The following is a 16,594-nucleotide window of genomic DNA, read 5'->3' as shown; positions in this document are numbered from 1 at the left end:
TATTATATTCTCCTCCTGTGTTGTTTTAGGTGTAGGTGACAAGCTTAAATTTGTAGCATTTTCATAATCATTCAGTTCAAAAGCTTCTCATTTCTACTGTGTTATCTTTCTTTACGGAGAGTCTGGTAAGACACAGGGGCTTTAAAAAAAAAAAAAAAAAAAGACATGGTCCCTACACACAAGGACTATACAATCTAGTAGAGGAGGTAATGTACTACGTCCTTAAATTTAAATGTTTATTTTTGTGAGAGCAAGCATGCAAGCAGGAGAGGGACAAAGTGGGGGGATGGGACATAGGATCCAAAGCGGGCTCTGCTGACAGCAGAGAGCCTGATACAGGGTTTGAACTTCTAAACCATGAGATCACCACCTGAGCCAAAGTCAAACACCTAACTGACAGAGCCACCCAGCACCCCTCCTTAATTCTAAGATGCCACTTTGTTTTGAGACAAGACACTGATCTACTAACTTCCGTTCAAAGAGAAATAGAAAATGTTGTTCTACTTGAAGACATTTTCTAACTTTAACATGGTAAAGCAAGGGCAGAATTGAGAAATCACAAATAACTAAATGAAATGCAAGGCAGACAGAAGAACTAAAGAAAGGTTCAAGAAGAGTAATTACTGATGAAGACATACTGGGAAAGAAAGATCAGGAAGGCTTTATGCAAAGAATACTGAAGGATGAGAAGGAAAGCTAATTACAAAATGTTTATAAACCAGAGTTAAAAAAAAAAAATAATGTTAAACTCTATCTATCCCAATTTCCCTTAAAACGTGTAAAAGGGTATTCTAAGCTAAAAACCATTAGCTAGGGCTAGAGGCATAAAAAGTACAAGTTATCTCTGGCTGGTAGTATATGGTCTCGTGTGTTAAAGCATAGGACTATGGAAGGATACTATCAATTAAGTAGTTTGGGACTAGATCATTGAAAATATTAAGGGGCACCTCGGTGGCTCAGTCGGTTGGGTGTCCAACTTGGCTCAAGTCATGATCTCGCTGTTTCTAAGTTTGAGCCCCACAATGGAGCCTTGCCTTAAGACTGTTTTGGATCCTGTGTCTCCCTCTCTCTGCCCCTCCCCATTCGCACTCTCTCAAAAATAAACATTAAAAAAAAATTTTAAGCAAAATATTAAGAACCAGAATGGTATAAAACTAACTTATATTTTTGAAAGGTTAACTGAAAGAAGAATAACAAGATGAAATGGGGGCGCCTGGGTGGCTCAGTAGGTTAAGTGTTTGACTCTGGATTTCCGCTCAGGTCATGATCTCATGGTTTGTGAGATTCAGCCCCCCTCCCCCCATGTCAGGCTTTGTGCTGACAGTGCAGGGCCTGTTTAGGATTCCCTCTCTCAAGATAATCTCAAGATAAATAAAAAAAGATAAATGAACAGAAGAGATTGGAGGCAGAGTTAGTGGGAGGTTAAGAAAGAGGCTGAACAAGAATAGCACAGATGAAAAAGAAAGGGAACATGAGATAGAATGAACAAGAACTGACAAATTATTGAATGCGAAGCACAGAAGAAAATCAAGAGTTGAAGAGGATTCTGAGACTGAAGCCAAAAGTTTCTAGTTCAAGAGTACAGTGAAATTAACACTAAAATAAACATTAAGATAAGCAAATCTGGGAGAGAGTTCATATTTTTTTTTTTTTGACACTATGAGTTTTGAGGACTGCTGGAACATACACATGGTAATGTCCAATACAAAGGCAGAAATATGTTAGATGTTCAAAAAAGAGTCCAAGATGTAGATGTAAACTCATTAGTTTACTGGAATAGGAATGATAGCTGAAATGATGAAAGCAGGCGGTCTCCCCCCACCCCGCCCACCCACCCACCCACCCACACACACACACACAAAAGAGCATCTATTGTTCCAATACTGAAACTGAAGTTCAAAGAGAAAAGTTGGCCAACATGACTCAACTAGGTTGTACGGAAATATGGCACATCTGATTCCAAAGTATCTAGTCCAAAGTAACTGTCTTCCACGTTTAAGGATTTATACAGAGGAAAGGGAAACTGATCAAAGCAATAAAAAAGAGGAAATCCAGGAAAACAAATTATCACAGAGGCTAGTGTCACAACAGAGAGGTGTTGTAGAGAGTTGGACTTAGTCAATATGGTGAAACACACCAAAGAATTGAGAAAAATAAGGATGGAGAAGAGGAGGTCTTACTTTGCAATTGTTACTGAGTTAATATTAGAGTTACTGAAAGGAATCATGGAGGCAGGCTTAAAAGAAGTGTGAGACAAATAGAAGAACCCAGAGCCGTCTTAGTACTATCTTTCATAAACTTTCAGTTCAGTTCCCTTTTAGCCCTGCCTCCATGTCCTTCCACGTGTCTACAACTTCAGCTTCACGGCTTCAGGTAAGCAGCTTCCCCGAAGCAAGTACATAGCTGGGGTAAAAAAAGAAAATAATGAGAACACTCCTGTTCTATTATCATTTGTACTTCAGAGACTATAATATTAACATGTTCTCTTTAGCCAGTGGGCTAGACAAGATGATGAAATCAGACCTTAGAATCTCAGAGATAACAGAATGAATGTAATCAATATAGAAATTCTCAAAGTAACATACAGAAGCATTCAGCCACATGTAACACATACAAGAAACCCTCAATCACATATATTTTCCGATACATTAAATACGATTCCTAAATGATCTGAAAATTTGACTAAATTACAATTAAGTGGAAACTGAAACTCATTTCATTAATAAGTAATCTATATAGTTACAGGAATAATTACTCATATACTAAGAGTGAAAAAAACGGATACTTAAGAGAGAAAGTGAGTCTTCAGGAGAGAACAGAATAGGAAATGACGCATTATCTACTGATATTCAAATGTAGCTTTAAATTTCACTTTAAAAACATAAGTGCTTTTCTTGGTTTAAGAAAATTATTGTCCTTGCATTATTCTTAAAGTTGTAATTTTGTATCTAGTTTCATGAAAATCTACTTCACAACAAAGATCTATTTTTTTGGCTCCTTCTAAAAGTTGTACTGTGGTAATGGGAATAAAGTTTTATCATTTTCTTTGCATTAGGCTTTCATAGGTGTATTTTAGTATACACTTGCTATCAGGTTATAGATACCAATAGTTCATAATACTATAAATTGGCTAAACACAATGAAACAGTGGAAAATTTTAGCTGCAAACTTCTCATATTAACTAAATGACCTTCTTATTCAGCAGCAACAGCACATAGAGGTTTTGTCTTAACATGACAACTCTAACCAACTGATTTTACTTCTTGAAGCATGCTTCAAGAATTCTGGACTATGTTGAGAAAATGCTATAGTTTATGCCATATACAGAGTAAGAAAAAATGGATGTACGTAGAATTCCAGTACATGTTCGCGATCGCGGTCTCACAAAAAATATAGATTTCAACTATTGGCCCCTGAGTTCTAAATAACTTCTCGCAAGGTAGGCAAGACTTAAAAGATAGTTCTGATTTTTTCACTCTTCAATGTGAGTGATTACATTTAACATTTCAAACCTATGCAAATTTCTAGAATTAACTAACTGTATACCTGGCATGCCGGTAGCAAGACCCTGACCAAAAGCCAAAGTTGGATTTGCTGCTGCAAGTGATTCTGCCTGCTGCCCTTGCTGGCCCTGATTGGGAGTAAGAGGGCGCTGACCTGCTCCAGCTCGGAGAACCTACAAAGGACAAAAGATTTCCTTAAAAATGAAATTATAAAATAACAGATAAATAAATTTATCCCAGAGTAAATTGCCTTTGGATATTCTTCGAACATATTTATATGCAATGAAACGATGATTTGGCATGAAAAAATACAAAATACTTAAAATCAAAAACACAATCACTGGCTCATGACAACTAGAACAATCTATTAAGTAACATCTAGAGATTCTTGAAGGCCTAACGAAAAGTAATTTTTAGTATTTGTGCTCTTTTTCTTACCAAAGAAATTTATTTGGGGGGGGGGGGGGGGGGAATGGCAAAATTTTAGATCATATTAATTTCACAAAGATAGATGAACAATTCAGGACAAGCGGTATTCACTGTAAATAAGCCTCACACATAGGTGTATTGGTCAAGTAGTATATTTTCATGTTTGCCCAAAGAAGATATAGATTGAAAAATAATTTATTAAATGGTGCCATGGTCTAATCTACAAGGACTGAGCCAAAGGACAGCTTCAACAGAACACCAATACAGTAATAAACCACATAAAGGAAATTTAGAATAAAATTTAACTGCCAAGTAACACTACACTTGTCAGTAAGTTGCTTCTTTGGTATAAATATGAAGAATTTGACAATCAGAAGTCAGAAATCACCAATAGCGTTTCTACATTTATCAAAACAGTTTATCAAAACATAAAAGCAGCAGAAATTTCAAAAACCCAAAACCAACCAAAACCATTGTAATAAACATTTTCTTTTTGAAGAAATTAAATTTAACCAGTAGTGAAAATATTTCCTCTTTTCAATTTTCTCCAGCTTGCTTAAAAATATAAAGTACTCTGTAATCATTTTCCAGTCAGAAATGTATTAAGTTAATATTTAAAATAGTAATTTAAATACCCAGAAGAAAATGAAGTGATAATTACTTTGATAGGAACATGAGCACACCTGAAAAGGTGATGAAAAATTAAAATCTGCTAGAGATTTCAACAGTTTCTATAACAAAAATGTAGAAATGGAATACACCTCAATCTTTAAATTCATGTAATACCAATTAGAAAAAAAAAACCACCATGTAATCAATACTTGTATATAGGTACTACATTACATGCTGAGGAGATGAAAAGACACACATCTTGAAAACAAGGAACTCATTGAATTTCAAGGACTCTTCAGGTATGATTTAATGAAGGCAGGCCTATACCTGTTGCTGTCCAGGCTGAGCTTGTGATGCTGCTTGCTGATTTGCTGTGTTGTTTGCCGCAGCTGCAGCTTGTTGCTGAAATAAATTGGCTGGATACACCCCCCATGGAACACCATAATACTGAGGTGGAACCACTGCTGGACCTAAACCCCACACCCCACCCCGCCCCCCCAAAAAAAAAGTTACTTACATTTTATAGATAAATCAGTTACCATTAGATCATAAAAAGGAACACTGTATATGAGTTAAAGCAAATGTCCTTATAATCCCCAACCCACTTACACCTGCTATATCCTTTCTTTTTTTTCCTGATTCTAGTAGGAAAAAGTCTCATTCAGGTTATGATTACTTCAAGAGAAACAGGAGTGACAGCAGTGGCCTCAATGGAGATGGTAAAGCTAAAGTCAAAAGGACCAATGAACTAACAAGATACTTAACCATCTATGCAACAGTTACTGAATGCCAGTTTATGGGTTTGATACTGGCAAACACAGATAATATACTCAGGGAACATTAGACTTCATAAAACTGCAAGATTTACTATGTTCAATTCAAATTCTCTTAAAAGGCTATTTTCTGAATATTGAAAAAAATTACCAAAATATTACAAAACACTTTTATCTTTTTATTTGCAATCTACAACATAAAACTTTGGAACATTCTTGTACGAAGCTTGCGACAACTGTATTTGAATTGTAAACCTTGAATTTAAAAATATTTTTTAGTTAAAGTTTTTATTAAAAATATTCTTCATATTTGAAACAATTAGTCACAATTCTCACAAAGCAACTGAAAATTGCATGAAAACAAATGAAACATCACTGCTTATGTGGTTAGGAAAATGGAACTAGTGAGTAAAGACAAGAAAGAACCAAGTAATATAAAGGCACAGAGGGACACAGACATGTGAAAGCAAACTAGGAAAAATAGAATGAACTGTGCTTGCTCTCTAGTCTATGTTATTCAAGGTAACATCTGCTTCTATGGGAATAAACAGCATTATGCACAATAATTTCCACGTTAAGTTCATGAGCAAGATGTCATGATTATTAATTGATAAAATAAAGATGGCCTAAAATTCCACGGATACAATTTTAATATATCTAATATTTTAAAAAGTTAAACTCTTGGATTCACTTTGTTTTGGAGGAAAATAAAGCCCAGTACAATTGACTGAATCACTAAAGTGAAAAGCATTAAAAAACTTAAAGTATTATTTCTGAAAATAGTTTAAGCACCATCTACAATGAAAACTGTTAACAGGATTTATGAAGAATACATTATCAAAACAAGAGTCAAATATCTATCTAGAACCTCTTTGCCCAAAACAATAGCCAGAAGCCACCTGTGACTACTGAAGAATTAAAAAGTTAGACAGCCCAAACTGAGATATGGTCTTAAGTATGATATACACAGGATTTTGAAGACTTTGCATGAAAAAAAAAGTAAAATATCTATTAGTAATTAAAAAAATATTAATTATATTAAAATAATATTTGGTTGTGTTGGGATAAATCAAACATTTAAATTAATATCATCTGTTTTTTGCTTTTATAATGTAGATACTAGAAAATTTTAATTGCATTATCTGGCTCACATTATATTTCTATTGGACACCACTGGTCTTAGAAAGCCTGAATCCAAAATGCCTAGAATGCTTAATCTGAAAACTAACCATTTCTTAAGGTTTCCTTAAAGTCCATGGATTGTATGATATACCAGAATTTTACATACTAACATCCAGTTAAATGGCACCAAGAAAGCTCATCCCCTCCTTATGGAATTACGTGCAGATCTATACTAATACTAAAATCTACTGAATGTGATAGGTTGGTTTCAGTCTCCTAAATAAGCTATCAAACTAGAATTTGAAATTAACATTTATTTTTTCACTTCTTAAAACAGTCTTGAGTATAAAAAACAAGTCCCCTAACTCCCAGGAAAAGACTGACTGTTCTACAGTCAGGATAATAACTGCCAGAAGTGGAGTTTAAAATTGTCAAATTCATCAGTGACAATTCATATCATTGAACAAAGTTTAAAAATCATGATAGTCTGGAGTTATGAAAGTCAGTCAGTTGGCAGGCTCACTCCAGTGAACACACATTTATGGCTGACATGACCCTGTTCCTGCCTCTGTAACCAACATTAACCCATGCCTAAGACTAATTCATTTGTCTCTATAACCAACTCAACCTAAAACAACCTCTTCTTCAAAACCCTACACAGAAGATCAGCAAATTGTTTGCTTGGCTCAATAGGATGGTGCCTGACCAGCACACAACTGTCCTTACTACTTAAATAAGCAAGAAATACAGCTTTGGGTTTAAAAACATTTTTCCCCAGTATTACTGCCGTATTACTGATACATGACATTCGTATAGTTTTGGTTTTCATTTCAGACTTTGAGTGGCAGTTTCTGGTTTTGACAGTTAAGTGCTTTCCAATTCCATGCCACCTTTTTGCCCCTCAGTAGGCTTGCATATTTTAACACTGCTAAATAAACTTTACTTTTTAGATACTCATTCTCTCAAGACTGCTGAAGCTCCTTACCTCATATTCTCCCTGACCTGGGTATCTATGGTACCTACCCCAGTTTACTGCATTAGAAGTAACTTTACTTTTGCACTGTCTCTGTGGGTGATAGAATTGGTCAGAAAAAAGATCTGTGGTTGGCAATGTAAGATTTCTGAAACTACAAAATTGAATTGGAAACCAACTATGTACAAAAGGAAAAAGTTCTCAAGCTTCGGCTTTTTCCTACAGCATTAAAACTGGACAAATAGTAAACTAACTCTCTGGAAACGTCACTTGATTCTAGATAAGTGTTTCAGATTTTCTTAGGAACTTCAAATTGCCCACCAAATAGACAAAAACACAACTTGTAAGAAAATTAAAACTAAATCCATAATAAGCAACGAGGATGAACAATAAGTTACCTGCTAATGTTGCTGCTGCAGCCAACCCTGCTGCAGTATATGGATCAGTCCCTGGAGGAGCAGCACTAATAATATACGGATTTGGCACAAATGCAGCTGGAGCAAGGCCTGCTGAGAATACACCAGCTGTATTTTAAAAAGGGGAGAAATAATGAATGAAGATGTAAAGTATTATTTTCTTCATTAGGTAAAATAATTTCTACACTGAATTTGGAGTGGGGAAGCAGAGTGCGTATAGTGGTTCAAACTCTGATTAACTGAGTGACTTTGGGCATGTAACATCACCTGACTCTAAGATTCTTCATTTAGGAAATAGGTGTATCACCACTTATCTTAGAGGATTTTTGTGAGAGTTAAAACATGATACCAAATTTGAAAGGACTGTATAGAACTAGCAAAACAGACACACAATGAATGTTTAGAGTTAGAACTACTATTGTTCAACGGTAGTTTCTCTTTTGTTTTTCTAATGCTTATTACTTATTTTTGAGAAACAAAGCACAAGCAGGGGAGGGGCAGAGAGAGGAGGAGACACAGAATCAGAAGCAGGCTCCAGGCTCAAGCTGTCAGCACAGAGCCTGAAGCCTGGCTCAAACTGATCAACTGCGAGATCATGGCCTGAGACAAAGTCAGATGCCCAACTGACCCACCCAGGCGCCCCAGTATTTTTTAATTTAATCTTTATTAAGCTATACTGTGAGCTAAGAATTCAATAGTGAGGAAGGCATGATCTGCCCTCACAAATCAATCCATCTAATGAGAAAAACAAATTGACAATCAGAATACAGTATAGTAGGAGCTATAGGCACAGAGAGAAGGGGTACCTAGTGAGCTTCAGAAAGTGTGGGTAGGATGATGTGGAGTTGTAGGGCAGGGCAAGACAAGACAAAATTGGAGTTACAATCAGAATGAAGACCTGTGAACACCTTCCTGGGTCATGTTAAGTTTGGACTTTACCCAGAAAGCAACAGAATAACAATGAAGAGCTTTAGGCAGAACTGTGACTTTAAGGCCACTTCTGCATCTAATGACTGCTAACGTGAATTCGGTAAAAGGCAGGGAAGATTTTTTAAATATTCGTTTGCAGTACTTATTAAAGAAAACTGCTGGTATCAAGAAAGTACTGTGTATACTAGTCACTGTAAAGTATGGACTTGAGTTGTCTCTTCTGGAAAACAAGTGGAAGGTGAGGAAATAATGGGAAAGGAGGTGTTTTAAAAGTTACAAGAGGGGCGCCTGGGTGGCTCAGTCGGTTAAGCGTCCGACTTCGGCTCAGGTCATGATCTCGCGGTCCGTGAGTTCAAGCCCCGCGTCAGGCTCTGTGCTGACTGCTCAGAGCCTGGAGCCTGTTTCAGATTCTGTGTCTCCCTCTCTCTCTGACCCTCCCCCATTCATGCTCTGTCTCTCTCTGTCTCAAAAATAAATAAACGTTAAAAAAAAAATTAAAAAAAAAAAGTTACAAGAGCTCAGAAAAATTTAATTTACAAGATGATTAATAGGGCGCCTGGCTGGTTATGTCAGTAGAGCACATGATTTCTTGATTTCGGGGTTGAGAGTTCAAGCCCCACATGGGTGTAGAGGTTACTTAAAAATATTTAAAAATAAATAAAAACATGATTAAGGGGGAGAATAGGAGAATAAAAGCATGTGGGTATAAATGACTTAAAAGAAAGAATTCAAAAGGAACACTTACTCTAAACCTTGAAATCAAGGTTCAGAAACTCCATTCTAACTATATTATAGCAGTTTTTAAATGTTCTGAATGTGACCCATAATATGAAATATATTTCACATCAACCTAGTGACCATATATACATATACATGCCACAAACAAAAATATCAAAAAAAATTTATCTTTATAAAGTTCCATGTAACTTAGTATTTTCTACTAAATTTATTAATTTCTATAACCTATTTAATTTCTAAAACTAGTGGCCATACCCCACAACACTGATTTCATGTACAGGCACAACCATTTGAAAAATGAGTTTTTAAAACTTTTATTTGAGAAAGAAAAGAGAATACACACATGCACACGCACAAGTGGGAGAGGGGCAGAGAGAGGATCTTAAGCAAGCTCCACACTCAGCATGGTCCCCAACATGGGGCTTGATACTAGGATCATGAACCGATCCAAAATCAACAGTCAGACACTCTACAAACTAAGCTCCCCAGGAGCTCCCAAAACTCTGCTTTTAATAAAGGAAGACTAAAAGAGGGTTCAGGGGCACCTGAGTGGCCCATTAGATTAAGCATCTGACTCTTGATTTCAGTTCAGGCTATGAGCTCACGGTTCCTAGGATGAAGCTCTGTCTTGGGCTCTGTGCTGAAAGCGAGGAGTCGGCTTGGGATTCTCTCCTCCCTACCTCTGTGCCCCTCCCCTGCTTAGGCTCTCTCTCAAAATAAATAAACTGGAAAAAAAAAAAAAGAGAGAGAGAGAGTTGAATAATATCCTTGCACTATTTAAAAAATCATTTGCTCAGAGTTGCATTCTTAACTAAGCCCTAGGGGAAAGGTTCCAAGATTTCCGTTTCCTCTATCATAAATTGTCTTTGTCACAAAGAAAATGATGGATGTTGTGGTATTCATGTCCTACTCATACCCCTACAAAATCTCAAAGCCAGGATATAATTTTTTTATATTCCATATTTTATGATTTAAAAAGCTTGCTTTTAAGATCTCCAATACTAGTGGAGTTTACAAAACGGAAAGTCAAAGTCCTCATGTAATCTTTACTGACTGTTGGCTTATATTCTACTGAATTATTCAATTTTAGAGAGGATTTTAATATAGTTTTCTCCATATTTGTTATAAAACAAATATGAAATATAAAGCAGATATGAAGTTTCAGGTAGGTGGGGGAAAAAGGAATTAGTTTAGCCTAATGGATACATACTGAAACTTATTGAAAAAATGTTTTTCATGTGTTTTTATTAAGTTCATGATTAATTTAGAAATATTTACAACTTACTAGACAGCAAATACACTGTTTACATATATTTATGTTTGCACGTGTATACAAATGTGTTTATATATTTATGTTTATACATACACGTAGGTATATACATCATTTTCAATTTTGAAATGAACACACACACAGTCACACATTTTATATACTGTAGGCTATAATGGCACTTTAATATGTATTTTTCACTTTCCAATTAACCATAGGTCCTTTTCTATGTCAACAGGTAACCTATCAAGTCATTCTTTCTAATATACAGAAGGAACATACATGATTTAACCAGTCTATTAAGGATATATAGTCAGATGGTCCACAATCTTTCGTTATAATAATCTTATTATTCTTTTAGTACGCAAGGTCTCTGCATTATCATCCTATCTTTATAAAAATTCAGTTAAGGTTCAAGTACCATGTCAGGCTCTAGGCTGGCAGATTAGAGCCTGGAGCCTGCTTTGAATTCTGTGTCTCCCTCTCTCACTGCCCCACCCCCACTCAGTGTGTGTGTGTGTGTGTGTGTGTGTGTCTGTCTGTCTGTCTCTCTCTCAAAAGTAAATAAACATTTAAAAATTCACTTAAATGAGGGGCTCCTGGGTGGCTCAGTCGGTTGACTGTCTGACTTCTCTCAGGTCTTGATCTCACAGTTCGTGAGTTCGAGCCCTGCATCAGCCTCTGTGCTGATAGCTCACGGGCTGGAGCCTGCTTCAGATTCTGGGTCTCCCTCTCTCTCTACCCCTTCCCTGCTCAAGCGCGTTCTCTCTCCCCCTCTCTCTCTCTCAAAAATAAATAAAGATTAAAAAAAATTTTTTTTTAATTCACTTAAATGGGAAAATATACATCAATTCTTGGCCAATATGTCCATATTACTCCCCAGGAAAGTTGTGCCAATTTCCATCAGGAATATATGAATATGCCATTCACACTCCTGTCAAATTTGGACATTACCCAACCATTTAAATTTTTTTTTTTAAGTTTATTTATTTTGAGGGGGTGGTGGGCAAGCACAAGTGGGAGAGGGGCAGGGGCATGAGAGAATCCCAAGCAGCTTCCCACTGTCAGCCCAGAGCCCAACATGGGGCTTAAACTCATGAACCATGAGATCATACCCTCAGGTGAAATCAGGAGTTGGATACTTAACAGACTGAACTGCCCAGGTGCCCCTACTAAACTGTTAAAGAGTTGTCAATCTCTTGGTAAATAAAGCATTGGTAAAATAAAGCATTAAAAATATTTTGTTTTAATCTATGGTTCTTTGTCTATCAAAGAGGCAAAATGTCTTGCAAAACTTTTTCTCATTTAAAATTTTGATACATTAGGAATAGGACCCAATTATCTCGGAGCTATTTTCCAAATACATGCTTTTATCGTTAATTTGAAATCCCAATTAAGGTTAGAACCCACTCCACCACTGCACCACCTGGGTGGCTCAGTCAGTTGGGTGGCTCAGTCAGTTGGGTGGCTGACTTCGGCTCAGGTCATGATCTCACAGTCTGTGGGTTTGAGCCCCGCGATGGGCTCTGTGCTGGCAGCTCGGAGCCTGGAGCCTGTTTCCGATTCTGTGTCTCCCTGTCTCTCTCTTCCCCTCCCCCGTTTGCTCTCTGTCTCTCAAATAATAAACATTAAAAAAAAATTTTTTTTAAATGTGGCTACAAAAGAATTTAAAACTCTATGTGGCACATATTATATTTCTGTTGTAAAGTGCTGTTCTAAAGTAGGCTATCAGACACCCATGAAATTACTAGTCAAACTTGGATAAAAAGAGTGATGGTCAACAATAAATACATTTAACTGTGGAACAAAGGTTAAAAGGTAGGATTCTTATATCTGGGTGGCTCAGTGCATTAAGCATCTGGCTCTTGGTGTCAGCTCACGTCATGATCTGGTTTGCGAGTTTGAGCCCTGTGTCAGGCTCTGTGCTGTGTTGAGCCTGCTTGGAATTCTCTCCCCCACCCCCACCCTCTCTCTGCCCCTCCCTCGCTCATGTGCCTTCTCTTTCTCAAAATAAATGTTTTTAAAAGATGGGATCAATTTTGGTAAATTACGCTTAGAAATATTTCCATTTTATTCAGGTTTTCAAATTTAATTGCATAGTCTTCCAGATGGCTTCACAAAGAAATTCTGCCTTATGGTCTCTTAAAAGACCATATAAGTCCAATGTTACTTGAAATACTCCAGGGTACTAAAAAGGGAGATATTTCTAAATTCTTTTTATGACAAATCTGACCAAAAAAATTAAAAAACAAACATACATACAAATGTAAACACTAATTTCATATACACATTATTGATGCAAACACCCTAAATAAAACACTAGCCAATTGAAAGAGCTCATTAAGAGAATTATATATACATTTTTATTCCATGAACACAAGAATGATTCAATTAGAAAGTATTCATAGAAGTTAGCATTTACAAATCAAGAGCTTTCACAGATACCAATTAAAAGATATATAAAAGCCATTTACAATGATAGTAAAAGATAAAATATCTAAGAATATACTTATTAAGAAATATGCAAACTTATATGATAAAAACTTTAAAGCACTCATAAACAACACATAAGCAGATGTCAACAAAAATAAAAATACACCATGTCCTGATTAGAATACTTAATATCATAAAGATGTCAATTTTCCCAAAGTTAATTTAAAATTTTAACCCAATGTTCTGGTAGTAAATAAATGAAGTCTAAAGTTTATATAAAAAAGCTTATAAGAAGAGAAAACTTCAAAAAGGAAGAGCAATAATGGGCATACTATTAGCCTGTCATATATTAAACCATACCATAAAGAAATAAATAAAAGCGTTACACTAGTCCATTAGTAGACAGGAATCACTATGTTTCTAACAATGAGAAGGAAGGATTAAGTATAGGAATAAAGAAAGTTGGAGGCAAAGAATGCATGGTGCTATTAGAAGTCACCTAGAAATGTGTGGTCATCTTGGATAAAAACCAAAAATAAAATTTGGGACCTAGGTGTCCTTCTTGGATTGACAAAGAACAATACAAATGTAAAGGAAGAGAAACAACTTAATAAATATCTCCCCCTTCCACTGATTATGATGTTGAGAATATTCACAACTTTTCCAACCAAGAAATAAATCAAGGTTAGCTAAAACCAGGCATAAACGTGGTTATATAAATCTACACATGTGATACAATGATGTAATACTATACATATACATTTACCAATATCATATTCCGGATTGTGGTAGTGTACTATGATTATGTAAGATGTAACCATTGAGGGAAAGCTGTGTGAGGAACCTCTCTGTACTCTCTTTGCAACTCCATGTAAATTTAGAATTACTTCAAATTGAAAAGTTAAAAATAAAAAACCCCAACATGGACAACATGTACCAACGCTTTGACTCTAGCAATAACAAAGGTATAATAATAATTCATGTTAAAGGCTAAAGGTCAAAGTCCAAATAACTTAATGAAGTGAAGAAGAAAATATTTTAAGGAATTTTCTTGGAATTGATTCCCAAACCATTTTTTTAAATAAGCATTTTTACTTGAAAAAAGACACAAATAACTACATTTGAATTTCCAAGTGTTTGACTCTCTTAACTTTACACTGACCTTATGTGCTGACAGCTTTCATCATATTATACATTTTTATTTAACGATACAAAAATCAGAAACAGTTCTTCCCTAGTTAATCTTTACTCCTGCCATGTAATCTATTACTCTTTTAAGAAGACGTTTTAAAACAAGAACCCCATACAATTATAGAAAAATAAAACATTCTAATAAATACTAACACAAGAGTTGCTAACAGTCTAATCAAAATGGTAACTTATAAAGACTCACCTATATGTGGCTGCTGAGCTGCAGCTAATGCATATTGCTGCTGTTGAGCTGCAGTTAACTGCTGAACTGTTAGTGCATTAGTCCTCTGAAAGAGCTATTAGGGAAAATATTTAAAACAAAGATTAGTCTCAAAGCATTTAATTTCTATTTAGAAAGCTGAGAATAGATTATTTTAAACACATATTTCAATCACTTTCTCAACTACAAAAACATTTTATTTATAAAACATTAAGTATTTAAGAACACTCCTATTATTCATGTCCATGCCTCACAGCACCAGAGACTACACCGGTACATAGTTCAGAGAAGCTTCACTGAAGGGGCACGCTTTACCTGCTGCTGGGGATTGTAGTCAAAAAGGCCTACAGTAGCTCCTGAAGAGTCCATGGGTACCTGATTACCAGGATAGTCAAACTGCAAGGAATCCAGACCAACTTGTTCCATGGCATCCAGATTCTGGGTTTCAGGATTTGAAAACTCTTCAACAAGTGGTTTATTAGCTGTAGGATTAGGAAGAGGCCCCAATCCTTCTGAGGGATTAGTATTGGGGCCCAGGCGCTCAACTACTTCAGTTGGAGAGGCTTGACGACTTCCAGGAGTACGACTACATAAAGAAAACAGAAAGGCATTATGAGTAAAAGTAGTAAGTCAAATCTGAATGGAAAGTAGGAAAATCATGAAAAACAAATGGCGGCAAAATACAGAAAGCAAATCAGGCACCCCAGGTCACTAATTATTCCACTTTATTACAACCCCCCCCCCCCAGTTTAATGTCTTAAGAACTGACACAGTTTCATTTTTTCATATTACTAATGATTATTTTCTCCACGGTGAATAGCATAAAGATATAACTCAATTTTACAGATAAGAAATTGCCCAATATCACAATTCAGGCTCAGACTACCTGAAACTTTTGTCTCAAATCACAGACAAAATGAGTAAGTACGAATAGCAGCCTATCAAGTGACAAACATGGGAAGTCTCAAAACCAAAATCCACCTACCATATTCCTGTCTTGCCCAAGAGTACAGAATTTTCCCGTAAAATCTTGCTTGCTATTTGGGGGAGGGTGGGGGGAGGGGACTGGCCAGAAAGGATGGCCTTCATGACTTCAGAGTGTAAAATGTGGGATATAACAAAAAAGGACATGAACCAAGACAAAGGCTGACTCTGGACTCCGACTTTAAATATGATTTTGAGCAAATCACTTCATCTTCCAGGCCTCAATTCCTTAAGGGAGGAGACCAAAGACATAATCTTCTTATACTTATTTTTCCAAATGAGGACAAAAAAGGAATTATGAAAAGCCTCTATGCTCTCAAAAACCCATCTTGATCACACTAAATTGCTTCAGTTTAAGTCATCAGAAAGAAATGGAAACATGTAACATATTTACCAAAAACTAAATATGCCCTTCAATGAAAAGTAAACTTCCACATACAAAAAAGCAACTTCCTCTACTAACTAGCGTCTTTAATTTTCCCAAAAAATGTATTAAGATTAAATATTAAGGATCGACTCTTTTATCAACATCTTTCATGGTCTAAACTTTATTTCTATATATAATCTATTCTCATTTACCAATGTCTTTTCTTCTACAGAATTATTTTACGCAAGATCCTTTCCCACACAAGAAGTAAGTTTGTTCTTAGGAAGCTTGAGTTCATAGTATATTCAACCCTAAGTACATTAAATAAATGGTAATAACTATTTTACCTGGCTTTCATTGCCAATTGTTAACATCTATGTAACTCTGCCCCCAACTTCAGGAGCTTCACATTGAGATAAATTTGCTAACATATACAGAGCATTTTACAAGTAATTAATTATAAGAATTTGTTTCCAGATACTTAGGTGAACTTGCATTTTATTTAAATGCAACTCCTTTAACCATACATAATTTTTCATGTGAATATTCCACAAAGGTTTGCTTTTCTTTCAGACTATATGGGAAGAAAAAAAATAAAACTGAAAGGGTCTTCTTTAAAATCAGCTAGAAAGGGGC

The 16,594-nt window shown here is 35.8% G+C and overlaps 1 protein-coding gene across 11 annotated transcripts in view; it reads right to left on the bottom strand.

The window, feature by feature from the left end:
• PUM2 (pumilio RNA binding family member 2) overlaps positions 1–16,594 on the bottom strand; it is a 99,618-nt gene that overhangs the window by 44,550 nt on the left and 38,474 nt on the right. For all 11 annotated transcript variants that reach the window (XM_049651986.1, XM_049651984.1, XM_049651987.1 and 8 more), the window contains 5 exons: positions 14,923–15,193; positions 14,590–14,683; positions 7,811–7,936; positions 4,872–5,014; positions 3,547–3,676 (listed from right to left, as the gene is read on the bottom strand). In XM_049651986.1, the coding sequence (XP_049507943.1) occupies positions 3,547–3,676; positions 4,872–5,014; positions 7,811–7,936; positions 14,590–14,683; positions 14,923–15,193 (764 nt within the window). The remainder of the gene's footprint in view (positions 1–3,546; positions 3,677–4,871; positions 5,015–7,810; positions 7,937–14,589; positions 14,684–14,922; positions 15,194–16,594) is intronic.

This window comes from Panthera uncia (assembly GCF_023721935.1).
Source record: "Panthera uncia isolate 11264 chromosome A3 unlocalized genomic scaffold, Puncia_PCG_1.0 HiC_scaffold_12, whole genome shotgun sequence".
NCBI classification, from domain to species: Eukaryota; Metazoa; Chordata; class Mammalia; order Carnivora; family Felidae; genus Panthera; species Panthera uncia.
This window is presented reverse-complemented; position numbering and strand designations above follow the sequence as displayed.